Here is a 14253-nt window from a genome sequence, read left to right as displayed (position 1 = left end):
TTTTTTTTTTTTTAATTAAAAACATCTCAAAGCTCAAACCAAAGCAGAATATTGTTTCAGAGCAAAAATAGAAAATAAGAATGTTATAACCTAGAATTACTATTTTTGTGGCTTTCCTCTCCTTTTCTAACATATTTCTATAGGAAGGAAGGAAAAAGAAAGGAAAGAAAGAAAGGAAAAGAAGGAAGAAAAGATAAAAGGAGAGAAAGAAAAAGAAAATTGACAACTTTTTTGGAACATATGCAGCTTTTTGCTAAAACTGAGAACTCTTGCTTCTACATTTAGGTATTCCAAATGATGCGGGAGAGATCACACTGATACCAATTTCCATGAACACAAATCAGGACTCCAAAGTCAAAAGTCCTATATCACTTACTGCTCAGTCATTAATTGGTTCTTCTCCCAAACAAACCTATCTGGCTAAAGCACAAGAGGTACATCCAACTGGAATAAGCAGACCGAAGAGAACTGGGTCCTTAGCACTGTTTTATAGAAAGGTACGTGTTTTTATAACCCCTGAAAAGATCTCATTTAATCCGCGTAAGAAAGATTGAATAACGGAGCAGCTTTAACCTTCTTTTTTGAGTGTGTGTGGTAAAATACACATAACCATTTTTAAGTTTACAATTAAGTGTCATTAAGAGTACATTCACATCGTTGTGCAGTTTTCACCACCACCCATCTTCAGAACTTTTTTACCTTCCTAAGGTGAAATTCTGTACCCATAAAACAGTAATTCCCCATTCCTCTTACTCTTCCCCACCACCATCCCCTGGTAACAACCATTCTGTTTTCTGTCTCTATGAATTTGACTACTCTAGATACCTCATATAAATAGAATCATACAATATTTGTCCTTTTGTGAGAGGCTTATTTTATTTAACGTATTTTCAAGGTTCATATGTGTCGTAGTCTGTGTCAGAATTCCCTTTTTAAGACTCTGTGTGTGTGTGTGTACCATGTTTTGTTTATCCTTTCATATGTTGATTGACATTGGGTTGTTTCTACTTTTTGGGTATTACGAAAAATGCTGCTATGAACATTGGTGTACAAATATCTATTCAAGTCTCTGCTTTCAGTTCTTCTGGGTATATACCCCGAAGTAGAATAGTAATTCTAAATATGGTTTTTTGAGAAACTACCATATTACTTTCTACAGTGACTACACTGTTTTATATTCCTGCCACAATGCACAAGGGTTCCAAGTTCTCCACATCCTTGTCAACATTTATTTTCTGTTTTGTTTTTTTAAATAATAGCCACCCTAATGAGTATGAACCACAGTAGTTTTTATTTGTGATTTTCTAGTGATTACTGATGTTGAGTATCATTTCATGGGCTTATTTGCCATCTGTATATCTTTGGAAAAATGTCTGTTCAACTCCTTTGCCTCTTTCTCTATGGAGTTTTTGGTGGTTGTTGAGTTGTAGAAGTTCTTTATACTGATTAATAATCTCTCATCAGATATATGATTTGGAAATACATTCTATGAGTTGTCTTTTCACTATGTCGATAGGGTATTTTGATGCACAAAAGTTTTTAATTTTGATGAAGTCTGATTTATCTTTTGTTGTCTTGTGCTTTTGGTGTCATATCCAAGAAATTGTCCGTTCCAAAGTCATTAAGCTTTTCCCCTATGTTTTCTTCTAGCAGTTTTATAGTTTCAAAATTATATTTAGATGTTTGATCCATTTAGAGTTAATTTGTATATGGTATAAAGTAAGGATCCACTTTCATTCTTTTACAGTGGATATCCAGTTTTCTCAATACCATTTGTTAAAAAGACTGTTCTTTCCCCTACTGAATGGTCTTGGCAGCCTTGTCAATACTCATTCGGCCATATACATGAGGGTTTATTTTGGGACTGTCTATTTCATTGGCCGCTTTATGTCTGATTTATGCTAGTACCTTACAGTTTGATTACTGTAACTTTGTAATAAGTTTTGAAATCAGGAAATGCGAGCCCTCCAACTTTGTTCTTCTTTTTCAAGATTATTTGGCTATTCATTCCCTTGAGATTTCATATAAATTTTAGGATGGATTTTTCCATTGTTGCAGAAAACATCATTGGGGTTTTGATAGGGATTACATTGAATATGTAGATTGCTTTGAGTAGTGTTGACATCTTAACAATATTAAGTCTTCCATCCATGAATATGGAATGTTTTCTCGTTTGTTTGTATATTCTTTCATTTCCTTTAGCAGTGTTTTACAGTTTTCAGTGTATAAGTTTTGCCTCTTTGGTTAGGTTTACTCCTAAGTATTTTATTCTTTTCATGCTATTGTAAATGGAATCACTTTCTTAACTTAGTTTTTGGATTGTTCATTGTTAGCGATGTAGGAATGAAAGTGATTTGTGTGTGTTAATTTTGTATCCTGCAACTTTGCTGGATTTGTTTATTAGTTCTAACTTTTTTTATGGAGTCAAGGTTTTCCAGTTTTCTAAACATAAAATTATGTAATCTGCAAATGGAGATAATTTTACTTATTTTCCAATTTGGATGCCTTTTATTTCTTTTTCTTGCCTAATTGCTCTGGCTAGAACTTCAGGTACTACGTTGAATATAAATGCTGAAATTGAGCCTCCTTGTCTTGTTCCTTAGGGGAAAAGCTTTTTGTTGTTTCACTTTGCATATGATGTTATCTGTGAATTTTTCAAATATGATATTTATTATGTTGAGGTAGAATCCTTCTATTCCTAGTTTGTTGACTATTTTTTATACCAAAAGGGTGTTGAATTTTGTTAAATTCTTTTTCTACATCAGTTGAGATGATCATATTTTTTCTTCATTCTATTAATGTACTATATTAACACTAATTTTCATATGTTAAACTATTCTTACATTCCAGGAATAAATCTTGCTTGGTCATAGTGTAAGATCCTTTTAGTGTATGCTGTTGCATTCAGTTTGCCAGTATTTTGTTAAGGATTTTCGTATTACTTTTCATAAGAAATAGGGGTCTGTGGTTTTCTTTTTTTAAATAATATCTTTGTCTAACTTTGGTATAAGGTAATGTACCTTTAGCCTTTTTTAAAAAACATATTTGACTTCTTAAGAGAACATTTTGATCTTGGTGAGCTATGGTTTGACTCCATTTGCTTGTGTTCTTATATAACTTTAAGTAGTTGACCATCCTCTGGAATTTACTGAAACTCCATTGTGTTATGTTGCTGTAGATGGGAGTTCATTGTGGGACAAGTATATCCTAGATCTTATGGATGAGCTTAAATCACTGAAGAATCATTATAAAGATTGGCAGAATACTGCAGGGAGGCTACATAGTTTTATCATAAATCCAGTGTGTTACTTTTTAAATTAAAATTTGAACAGTTTTCATTATAATGCCTAAATTATTTTAGTATTAGTGAAAAGGGGCTGAAAGATTTAACATAGAAATAATTTTAACTTGTCCTACCTGTTTTTTATAAACATCATCAGCTTCTGATAAGACAGACATGTTATCAGATATTTGTAAGCAAATATGACTCTTTAAAAAAATCCCAGAACTGAAAGATAATCTCCAGTCTACCCTGCAACTAGATGGCTGGCTAGCCCATCCTTAAAAATTGTAAAGGAAAAAGAAGGCACTGGTTATATATGTATACTACAGTGATTAGAGTTTAAGACTTAACATTTTTAAGAAATTTATGATTTTTTTCCAAATTATCTCTTAATGCAAATCTAAATTTATTTCCTCTAGTCTTTCTTATAATATTTCTTGAGAAACTTGCCCTTTCTACACCTCCTACTGCATTCTCTACTCTGCTCCCTACCCAGTCCTACCCACCTCTTGTGCCTAAGGCCCATTTCAAAAACAGTTTCAAATGCAGCATTTTCCATATTCATTCCCTATTTGTAATTTTCAAAATGGCAAATTACTCTCTTTGATAATGAATCTAAAATTAGCAAAAGAAAGGCTTTATTTCTCAATTTTTAATTCAAAATTTATTTCAGAATCTAGTCTTTTTCTTTTCATTTAATTAGAGCCTACTTGGTATAGATTAGAAGCTAGAAAAATTTTAAATGTCATATCTATAACGAATTCAGAATAACCATTCCTTGAGTAAATTGTAGCTACTACCCATTCTGAACTCAATGTGATGCTATTGTTTTATGCCTAATAGAATTTACTGTGAAATTTTGTTAGAATTCAAGAATTTGTATATCTTGAAGGCATTGGATCAGCTCTGTGGAAGACACCTAACAAGTATAACTTAATTAGATATTATTTTTACACCTTCTAGCTAGTATTATATCTGTTATCGCCTCACATCTCGAGCATAAAGTTCTAGCATCTTTCTCGCTGCTTTGACCCTAGTGGTTCCTGTTTATCTTTTGGCCAGCTAGACCAGAAACAAAACAATGGGATGCAGGAAATGATTTTACTATAAAATGAGTCATGGTTGGCTTTGGAGGCAACCACTTGTCTCTCTATCATATTAGTGTATTGGATAACTAATATTTGTTTTTAAGCTCTAATTCATGGATTTTTTTTTCCTGTCAAAGATATTTTTCTGTAAGGGATGCCTTTCCTTTCTCTTTTTCATTTTCTTTCCCTCAACATTTAAATTTAAAGACAGTTTGAACAGAATAGTCTAGTTTAGGAATACTACAGCAGGGTTACCAGTTCTTTTTTTTTTTTTTTTTTTTTTTTTTTTTTTTTTTTATCTCTACACCCTGGCCCTAGGTGGTCTCCCATCCAAGTACTAACCAGGCCTGATCTTGCTTGGCTTCCGAGATCAGATATCAGGCTTGTTCAGGGTGGCATGGCCGTAGGCCATGGACCGTGGCTCCACTGGGGCGTGAACCCAGGACCTTCTACACGTAAAGCAGACATGCTAACCGCTATACTATGGAACCATGTCCGGATTACTGGTTCTTAAAACTAAAACATAATGCTTCTGGTATTAGAAACTATTTTAGAATCTTGCAGGACCTTTGGGTCATTCACATTGGTATCAATTTATATAATGACTATATATATTAAAGCTTCAGGAGATTGAACTGAATTTATTCCAGCATACTTCAAAACAACAAAAAATCCTGGTATGTCATTTAACATTCCTTTCATGTGTTCATAACAATATAGGATATATGGGGAATTTTTTTTGATGATTTTTGCTTTCTGACTCATTTTTGGAGTCAAATATTTTAGTTCTCTATTTTCTGACATTTTAGATTTTCTAGCAATTTTACCTGCACAAAAAAAAAAGGTAAAGACTTGAATGCTTGAAGAATTATGTGTTCATAGTGGTCAGGATGCAGATGAATTTTGCATTTTACTGTTTCTCACTTTACCTAGATGGCAGCATAGAGTATTAGATGACATCTTTTCAAAAAAATTTTAAGGTAGTTTTCCAAAGAGAATTTTGCTTTAACCTACATTCTTCTGCTATAGCAGTGAACTAGTACTATATAGAATAGAAATTTTGTTAATCTTGGCCTCAAAGTCTATTATGTTCATCATAAATTTGAGAAATTATTTTTACTTGCTTTTTTGCATCAATGTGCTATCTTCCATCTCAGGTGTATCATTTGGCAAGTGTACGCTTACGTGATTTATGTTTAAAACTGGATGTTTCAAATGAGTTACGAAGGAAGATATGGACGTGTTTTGAATTCACTTTAGTTCACTGCCCTGATCTTATGAAAGACAGACATTTGGATCAGCTCCTCCTTTGTGCTTTTTACATCATGGCAAAGGTAATGTATAAATTGGGGGAGCTCTTTACCCTAGTTGCCTATATTTGAAGCATCAGGTGAAAATCTGTTGCACTTAATCGTCAGTTTGCCTTAAGTGTTATAAGCTAACAGTGCCCACCATTAGTAAATTCCAGCTACCACATCTATTCTTTGGATTCTCCATTTAATTTTATAATAATCAGTTTTCTCACTTCATAAGAACACATTGGTCGTAAAGAAGTTGGGAAAGGTCTTAGAGTTTATTTGTAGTAAGTAAGTGGCTCTCTCCACTATTAATGTGACACCATTTCCACCCCTACTTCTGTGACACCTCTATTCTGGTGTCACTTTAAAATAATACGATCATTACGTCGTAGCATTGTAGGTGAGTAACGAGGCCCAGAAGTGAAAGTAACTTGGCCAGAGTTACACAATAAGTGGCAACCTAGGACTTCCTGAATCATAATCTGGTGTAAAATCGTTTCTATAACATATTGCTTTCCAGCAATTTATTGTGCCACTTAAGAGCATTTTACTTTCTAGTTGCTACAATATGTTTTAAGTCATAAAATAGCATATTTCACTTGTTTTTAAAACCCGATATATCTGAAACAATCATCTGTAATCTTGGTCTTGACCATGTTGGCCAAACTGGCAGTCTTAGAAGATGTACATAGTTAAAACCAAATTAAGCTTTTTGAGACAGAGGACATTTTCACATTACTTTGTGACACCCCTCTCACAAAATCTAAAATCTCTGTGCAAAATAGGTGTTAATAAATGTTATTAACTAATCATTTGTGTTTTCCAGAGAACTATTGGAGTTCAGACTTTGCCATTTCTAGCTCAGCATTATGGGAAACGGGTTTAGTGCTAATGGACAGTGAAGCAAAGGAAAGGAGTAATTTAAGTAAATTTTATAAAGCATAGGCCAGAAGGCATTCCTTATGGGTTACTAATCCATTTTCTTCCTTTTGGCCACCACTGTGACTTCTCTATCCAAACATTAGAAACCATATAGTTTGTTTTGAAATGTTAAAAGCCTAATTCTATAATAACTGCTCATTTTTATTGTGAATCACCACATTTTCTATCCTTTAGGATGTGGTTAATTTACTTTCAAGTAAGTACTTAAAAACTAATAAAACTGGTTACTCTAGGAGATTCAGCAGATCTGAGTTTTCTTTTATAATTCTCTTTATAAAGAAATGTATTTTCAACAGAGTTATACCATAGCAATCTCAGTGCTTTTGATTAATGAAACTGTTTGCTGAGTCCCCACAGGCCACAAAGCTTGAACGTTAAAGGTAGTAAAAATCATAAATGGTAATGGTTTTTAGTCATGGACTGGCTTGGGGTCAATGGCTTTCTGCAAGACTGTTCTCAGTGCCAGCCTATAATTGAAGTTTTTGTCCAGAACCATTTTTCTTTTAGGAGCATTTGATAAATGCAGTTTTCTTTTCCTTAGGTAACAAAAGAAGAAAGAACCTTTCAAGAAATAATGAAAAGTTACAGGAATCAACCCCAAGCTAATAGTCATGTGAGTTATATTATTTTTCTTCTTGTCTGTCCAAAATTAGATTTGTACTATTTCTCTAATGACAAGTCATATAAAAGGTAAACTTTTTTTATAGTTTTACTATATTTTATATTTTTTGGTTTAACAGATATCATTAAATTTAAGAGACAATCTTAGTAGAAGCCAGGAAATTGGCTGTTCTGACTTATCTGTATATCTGCATTTACTTCTTAAATGTTCTCCTCCTCCATTTGTTCATTTGTTGAGTGGGAACATTTTTCACTAGAAAATTTAATGAAAAATATATGTAAAATAATATTTTTTAATTGTATGAGATTTAATTCTCTGAGGATGTTGAAATCCATTGAAATTTGAGGACTTATTAACTTAAATCAGTTTGTTTGGCCATCTGCTAAGAATCTTAGTGTTTGTCTCTTTTAATAGATGTCAAGCATTTCTGATTATGTTAGCATAGCCATTGTTAAGAATCTTGTACAACTTTTCAGTCAAGGAAATATAAAGTATTCATGTAGTGGCCTGGCATATAGTAAACATTAATGACTGTTAGTTCCATATTATTATTGTAGCTGAAGAACACAGAGTTAGATTACCTTAAGACTTTGGCCTTTCAAGAGCCTAGTTGCTCTGCTCTAAGGGAGCATAATGGCCCCTTCTCTGGCCCCAGTGATCTGCCTGCCATCTTAGACAGGGAGAGAGGTATAGTGGCTCAGATCTCCCAGGCTAGAGTACTGGTAGTGATACCACCTTCTAAGAGAGCCCCACAAATAGTTTCACTTCTTTACTTAAGCTCCCAAATACACTGTGAGTGATATAGAGATATTAGAAAAGCCAAGTACAAGTATTTGTTATATCTTGTGACAGGCTGGGAATTTCTGGGACTCGTCAGAAAAATCCCTCAGGAACAGAACCTAGAGAGGTCCAGATTGTCCCTAAAGATCATTAAGGTAAAGTTAGTGTGTGTCAAAAATGGGCCAAGCGAGAGCTTCCTAAATATCTTCTCATTACTAATACGCATAGAAGAGAGGGAATGGATCATGCCTATCTGCTGTCTTGGAGGTAGGAAAGAGTTTAGGGGCAGGGAGGGGACAGATTTTCATGTGGCCATCCAAAAGCAGATGGGAATGGGATGGGAGCAGGAAAACAAGCCCCAGTGAAAGCAAATGATTCTCTGGTAAGGTATTAAAAGAAGGAACAAAGTCAGATCTTCAAAGTTACTTTTATTTGGCAAAACCTGCTCATCAGTGTTTAGTTGCTACTTACTTACTCAATTCTTCTATTTTGTAAACTACTATAATGGCATATTTTAGGTGTAGGCTCTACATCAGTATTTTCTCTTCTTAGATATTTACCAAACTAATAACATCTTGCCCTTGATTATCACCCTTACAGACAAGTACTTTTTAATTGGCTTTATATTTTGTTCTTCTCATTTTGGTTTTGCTTAATCTGTGCCTCTTTGTGACTCAGCAGTCCTTTTTTCCCCTCCGACCTATAGGTCTATAGAAGTGTACTGTTGAGAAAAGAAATTGTGGCTTACAGTAAAAAAATAAATGGTGATTTTGAAATGACAGATTCTGGTAAGTTGCCCAATTTAACAATCTATATGTAATCCATCTTCAATTAAATTCTATATAATACAGTGGATGTCAGACAACATTGAATCAGTGATGTAGGTGGGATGGATAATGCATATGTGTTTTGGGAAGAAACAAATAAGTTTGAGATAAGTGTGGGTCATGTGCCTCCTCCAAAGAGGTTATGTATTGAAACCATTAATTTGTCCTCTGTTAATTGTATTTTAGAAGTTTTCTAGTCTACTTATACATATTATTAAAACACATAAAAAGCACTTAAATTTTTAAAATCCACGGGTCTCCGCTTTATCCACAGTTTTGCTTTCCTTGATTTCAGTTACCCATAGTCAACTGCAGTCTGAAAATACTAAGTAGAAAATTCCAGATATTTTGAAAGAGACCACATTCATAACTTCTATTATAGTATATAGTTAGAATTATTCTATTTTCTTATTAATTATTCTTGTTAATGTCTTACTGTGCCTAATTTATAAATTAAACTTTATCATGGGTATGTATGTATAGGATAAACAGTATATATAGGGTTTAGTACTACCCGTGGTTTCAGACATCCACTGGAGGTCTTAGAACATATCCCCCATGGATTGTGGAGAATACTAGAAATCTGAATAACAGGGAAAGTAAGATAGCTGTCAGTGATCTGCCTGGGGAGACAATTAAGGAAATGTCCTTTTTATTAAAAAGTATATAGGTATTCTGCCATCACTGACAAGGCTGCTATCCTGTTGCTACTATCATGCTAAGACTTGAGGCACTAGTAATTTTTTTTTTCTACCTCTAGTTTCAGAAATTGCATTAAACATTTCTTATTTTTATTATCCATCCTTTACAAAGAAGATAAGAAATTTCTCAAGTCCACTTTTGGATTCTTTTGGGATTTACTCTAAGCAACATTTTTAGTTGAGAGAAGTGTTTCTTTGTTAGCATTCTTTGAGTGAGTGTTGACTGTCCAGATGTTAGTGTTCTGAAAATCAATACTGGGCTCTTCTTGCCTTTGGAACGAGACATGTCATGATTTAGGTTGTAGAACTTAAGAGTCTCTCTGGTGCCTTCAGGCTGAGTTTACTCAGAGTGGTAGGATTGCTCTTCAGTGCTGATGGAAAGCTTCTGCTTTTACCATGATGTTTAACTGTTTTGTTGCATGCTTTACAAGTAATAAACAATACAATTTTGGAGTCTTTGTATTTTTCCACAATTGCTTCTTTAAAACTGTATAATTTCTTGCTTCTCAGTTAAGAAGTTTCTGTATTTTGGGTGTCAGTTTGGGCTTGGGTTTGAGGTACACTCGAGAGTTATCCAGAACCAGCAACTGGAACCAGTGTGGACATGTTTCTTCAAAAGTGCTTTTAGTATAAGAGATAGTGGGCCTGGCCCAGGCGGCTATCTTGCGGTTTCTATGCCACAGCTTCAACGTAGTGCTTCTGCCTTATCACCACTGGCATCCCCACACCACTAAGGCCCAGTAAAAAAAAAAGGCACTGGTAATTTTTTTTTCAAAGAAAGAAAATCAGATTTTCAGTATTCACATGTTGATAAGTTGTGAAATTGCTTCTCCTGCCCCTCTCCTTTCCTTGTCTCATCTTATTATTATTTAATGTATATATATGTGTGTATATGTGTTATTAAATGTGGTACATTTAGATTGTTTCCAGTTATATACAGCTTTGTGAGGAAATCATTGTAGCTTAATCTTTGATCCCTAGAGAAAATTGTCTAAGTCAAAGACATTTTTTTTTAATTATACAAATATCCATGATCGTTATGGTGTCTACTAGGATCTGAACTTTTAAGATCTTATCAAAAAATTCTTTAATAATAATGGCCTAGAATCTGATCCTATTTAAGGATACATAGGCCAAGCACAGTTCTTTTTGTATAAATATATTACTCCTGAGTCTTTTCTAGACAATGAGAAATATATAAGACAGTAAACCTTATTCTCCCTCCAAACCCCTCCCCCCCCCGCCCAAAAAAACCCCTTTATTTTTATTACACATGTGGTTCTTCTGTCCCTACGAAAGCAGGCATCAGAGGTTAGATGGGAAACAATGTACTCTATGAGAAACAAAGTAACTGCCAGCAACTATCTGGGCTATAAGGACCAGTGAAGTTTGAGTATAAGTAAGCAAAAGGAAATATATCAGGGTTTCTTTCTGATACATTGTCTACCAATGTAGTTTGAGATGAGTGACAGTTAGCTACTCTCTACAACTTAAAGGTTTCAGATCAAATTTTTATTTATACATTTATTGATTAGATACTTATTAACAGGCAAACAAAAAACCATTCTTAAGATCCTATATACTGGTGATGGGACAGAGCAGGGAGAGTATCCAGTGATAATGGTCTCAGGAATAGCATTTGGTTAACACAAAGCCTGCTCATAGTAAGGTCTCAGTAAGTAGTATATGTTGGTTTGTTTATAAGCAATATAAACTTTATTATATTTTGTTAATGAGTATGGATCTTTAAGTTTGTTTGGTTTGGGGGGTTTTTTTTTTGTTTGTTTGTTTTTAAGCTAATTTGTCTAAGACCATATTCTTTGCTTAAAATTCTTTAAATGTTGAAAACTAGGTCACACACATACCAAAAAAAAATTAAAGCACATTGCCTCAGACAAAAATTCTATTTTCATACAAGATGTATAAAATTGATTACTGCATATTGGTAATTATAGGTGATTTTATTTCATATTATATATATTTTACAGTCACCAGATAGACAACCATATTAGCAGAGCACATTTTTGCTTGCTTTTAGATTATAGTGATGCCTTTTAGAGTTCACAAGAAACTGTCAAAATATCACCGAAATGGTCTAAAACCACTGAAGTTTTAAATTGGTCTGTGGTCAGTAGCTTTTGCATAACTGGAGCTGAATAACATTGCCCTCTCAATTAGAAAGCCAGTCGGAAATATTTACTGCACAGTTATTGTGAGGAGCAAAAAGAATGAGAGAGGGTGTGGTAAGAGAAATATAAAATAAATACAAAATGCCCTCTCCAGGGAAGTGCTGCTGTGCTGGTCAAGCCCATCATATCTCAACCTGATCCTTCGATTTTATAATAAATTCTGGTCTTCCTTTCATCCTAAAATAATTTTGCTTCTTTACTTTCTCCATTTTTAAGTGGTAAGAATCACAATATTTGCCTTTTCTTAATCTGAAGACTAGTGATAGTATGTGCAATGAAAGCAGCATCAGTCCTTTGAGCAGCTCTTCTGCAGGTGATGGATGGGCTTCATCAATATGTGCATCCCAATTTGAGTGTGCCCAACTTCTGAAACCTGGTTCCCTGAGAAATGACTGTTTCCTTGGATGCAAATGTATTGTCCTGAGATATAAAATTAACTGTGTATTATGATTGCAGTTGTTGGAGAGACCTACTACCGTAGGATAATTTGCCTGCTTTCACACTTTCAATTTATATCTTTGAAATTTTTGAAGTTAAAGATCCAAACTAAAAAAATTCAACATGTCTCTCCAGAGCTCTGTAGATAATATCTACATTCTCCTAGGGGTTTATCTCATTCACTGGTAGTTTATATAAAAAATCACATTTTAATTGCTTAACAGTGTTATATGATAATCTGAAAAAGACATTCCTGGGAGCCGTAAGGAAAATTATGAAACCATAATAGTTCATCACACAAGGAGAATCACGTGTCTTGACATTGGGTTGCTTTAAAATTATAATTTCTATGATGAGATATGGAAATTAACTTATAGTGGCTGAAATAGGAAACATGTCCTTTTCATTTCTCAACTGTTGGCTCTAAGTAGGGAAATTTAGCCTAATCAGATACCTTCATACCCAGAGGGACTATAAATCTAGAAAGAAAAAATTCAGTGTGACTAGAATCTGAAACAGTATAGCCAAGCAATATTCTAATTTAGAGTCCTTTGGCAGTTGGAACAGTTAAGAAATCTCTAGGAAGTTATCACTCTCAGGAGATGGGAGAAGGCTTGGAGCCTGGACATCTGCAGTTTCACATCCCATATAGTTAGCGTTATAGAGGTACTAGAGAGGACTTCTCAACTGGAAGGAATGAGGCAAGAATTGGAGCCCTTGGAAATCTGAGAAGTCAGAGACAAGGCATGAAGAGTAGCAGGAGCAGAGCCTGGAGAGGGGCGGGAAAAAATGGCATAGATGATAGAGGCTCTATTCATCCCTCTGGCGACCAAATCAAAGTTATGATGGAAATAAGCAGCAGCAAGGAAAAATCACCTGGGATCTAGATGAACAAGCCATACAACTAGGGAGAAAACTAAGAAATCACTCTGCAATGGCAGAAGGTAGGACGAAATGAAGACGCAAGGCCGCCTGGTCCCAAAAGGCTGAGTGGGACAGAGGCTGTGGCAGCGGCAGCGGCAGCGGCAGCGGCAGCGGCAGCAGCAGACACCTCTTAAAGGGGCCGCGTCTGCGAGTGGACTCTTACAGTGACAGAACCGCTCCTTATGAGCACCAGTGTTGCTTCGGCTGTGCAGGGGGCACCAGGGACTTGCCAGGGAACACTAAGTTGTCAGAGTGAGGACCAAGGCAAGACTCACTCTGTACAGAACTGCTGGAGGTATCCATTGTTCCTCTGTTGAGCCCTCCCCCGTCCCAGTGCGCAGACTCAGCGCCACCATAGCAGAGACGTCATCAAACTGCTCCGTATTTGATAACAGAGGTCACTCTGCCCGGAGGATTCCCTGAAACTCTGCCTCTCCCAACTCCCAGCCCCACTGAAGCTACATCCAGGTGTATCCTGGGCAAGTCAGGTGCTCCTTGCTGAGCAGCACCTAGACTCACACTAGTGGCAGCTGGCCTCATTTTCTGGTGTGCCCTTTTGAGGCAGCTATAAGCACAGCATCTGTGGATTGCTTGCTGAATCTTAACAGGTGGCCCTGGAGGGGCACAGACTTAGGCTAAATTTGGCCTGCAGCTGAACCCCTCTTAGGACTGTGCCACTGGACACCTACTACACAAATCTACACTAATAAGAACACGAGACTTAGGAGCTTTGCTTAGTACATAGAAACACACAGAAAGGCAGCCAAAATGAGAAGACAAAACAGAAACCATGTAAGAGAGCAGAACAGAGATCCAGATATAATGGAGTCAAGTAATCTAACAGATGCAGAGTTCAAAACACTGGTTATAAAGATGTTCAATGAACTTATGGGAAGTGTAGCTGAATTCAGTGAGAACTTCAACAAAGAAAAAAATAAAAATGGAAATGGAAATTATAAAAGGGAACTGGTCAGAAATGAAGAACACATTATCTGAGATGAGAAGTATATTAAATGAAATAAAGTGAATAAAGAAGAGGACCAAATGACCTATATAAAGGATGGGAAACCCAAGGACAATCAGAATGGCAAGAAAAAAAGCCAAGACTATAACAATAATTTAAGGAGTCTATGGGACACTATTAAAGGTCAAAATATCAAT

The 14253-nt window shown here is 35.3% G+C and overlaps 1 protein-coding gene and 1 pseudogene across 3 annotated transcripts in view; one reads left to right on the top strand and one right to left on the bottom strand.

The window, feature by feature from the left end:
- RBL1 (RB transcriptional corepressor like 1) overlaps positions 1-14253 on the top strand; it is a 53446-nt gene that overhangs the window by 29176 nt on the left and 10017 nt on the right. For 2 of the 3 annotated variants that reach the window (XM_006921794.3, XM_006921793.3), the window contains exons 16-19: positions 286-497; positions 5529-5705; positions 7153-7224; positions 8720-8801. In XM_006921794.3, coding sequence (XP_006921856.1) covers positions 286-497; positions 5529-5705; positions 7153-7224; positions 8720-8801 — 543 coding nt within the window. Of the gene's footprint in view, positions 1-285; positions 498-5528; positions 5706-7152; positions 7225-8085; positions 8661-8719; positions 8802-14253 lie in introns of those variants that run through there. The other variant, XM_015597086.2, reaches the window with a different exon arrangement.
- Positions 9646-13555, bottom strand: LOC112470979 (annotated as a pseudogene).

This window comes from Pteropus alecto, unplaced genomic scaffold, assembly GCF_000325575.1.
Source record: "Pteropus alecto unplaced genomic scaffold, ASM32557v1 scaffold45, whole genome shotgun sequence".
Classification (NCBI taxonomy): domain Eukaryota; kingdom Metazoa; phylum Chordata; class Mammalia; order Chiroptera; family Pteropodidae; genus Pteropus; species Pteropus alecto.
This window is presented reverse-complemented; position numbering and strand designations above follow the sequence as displayed.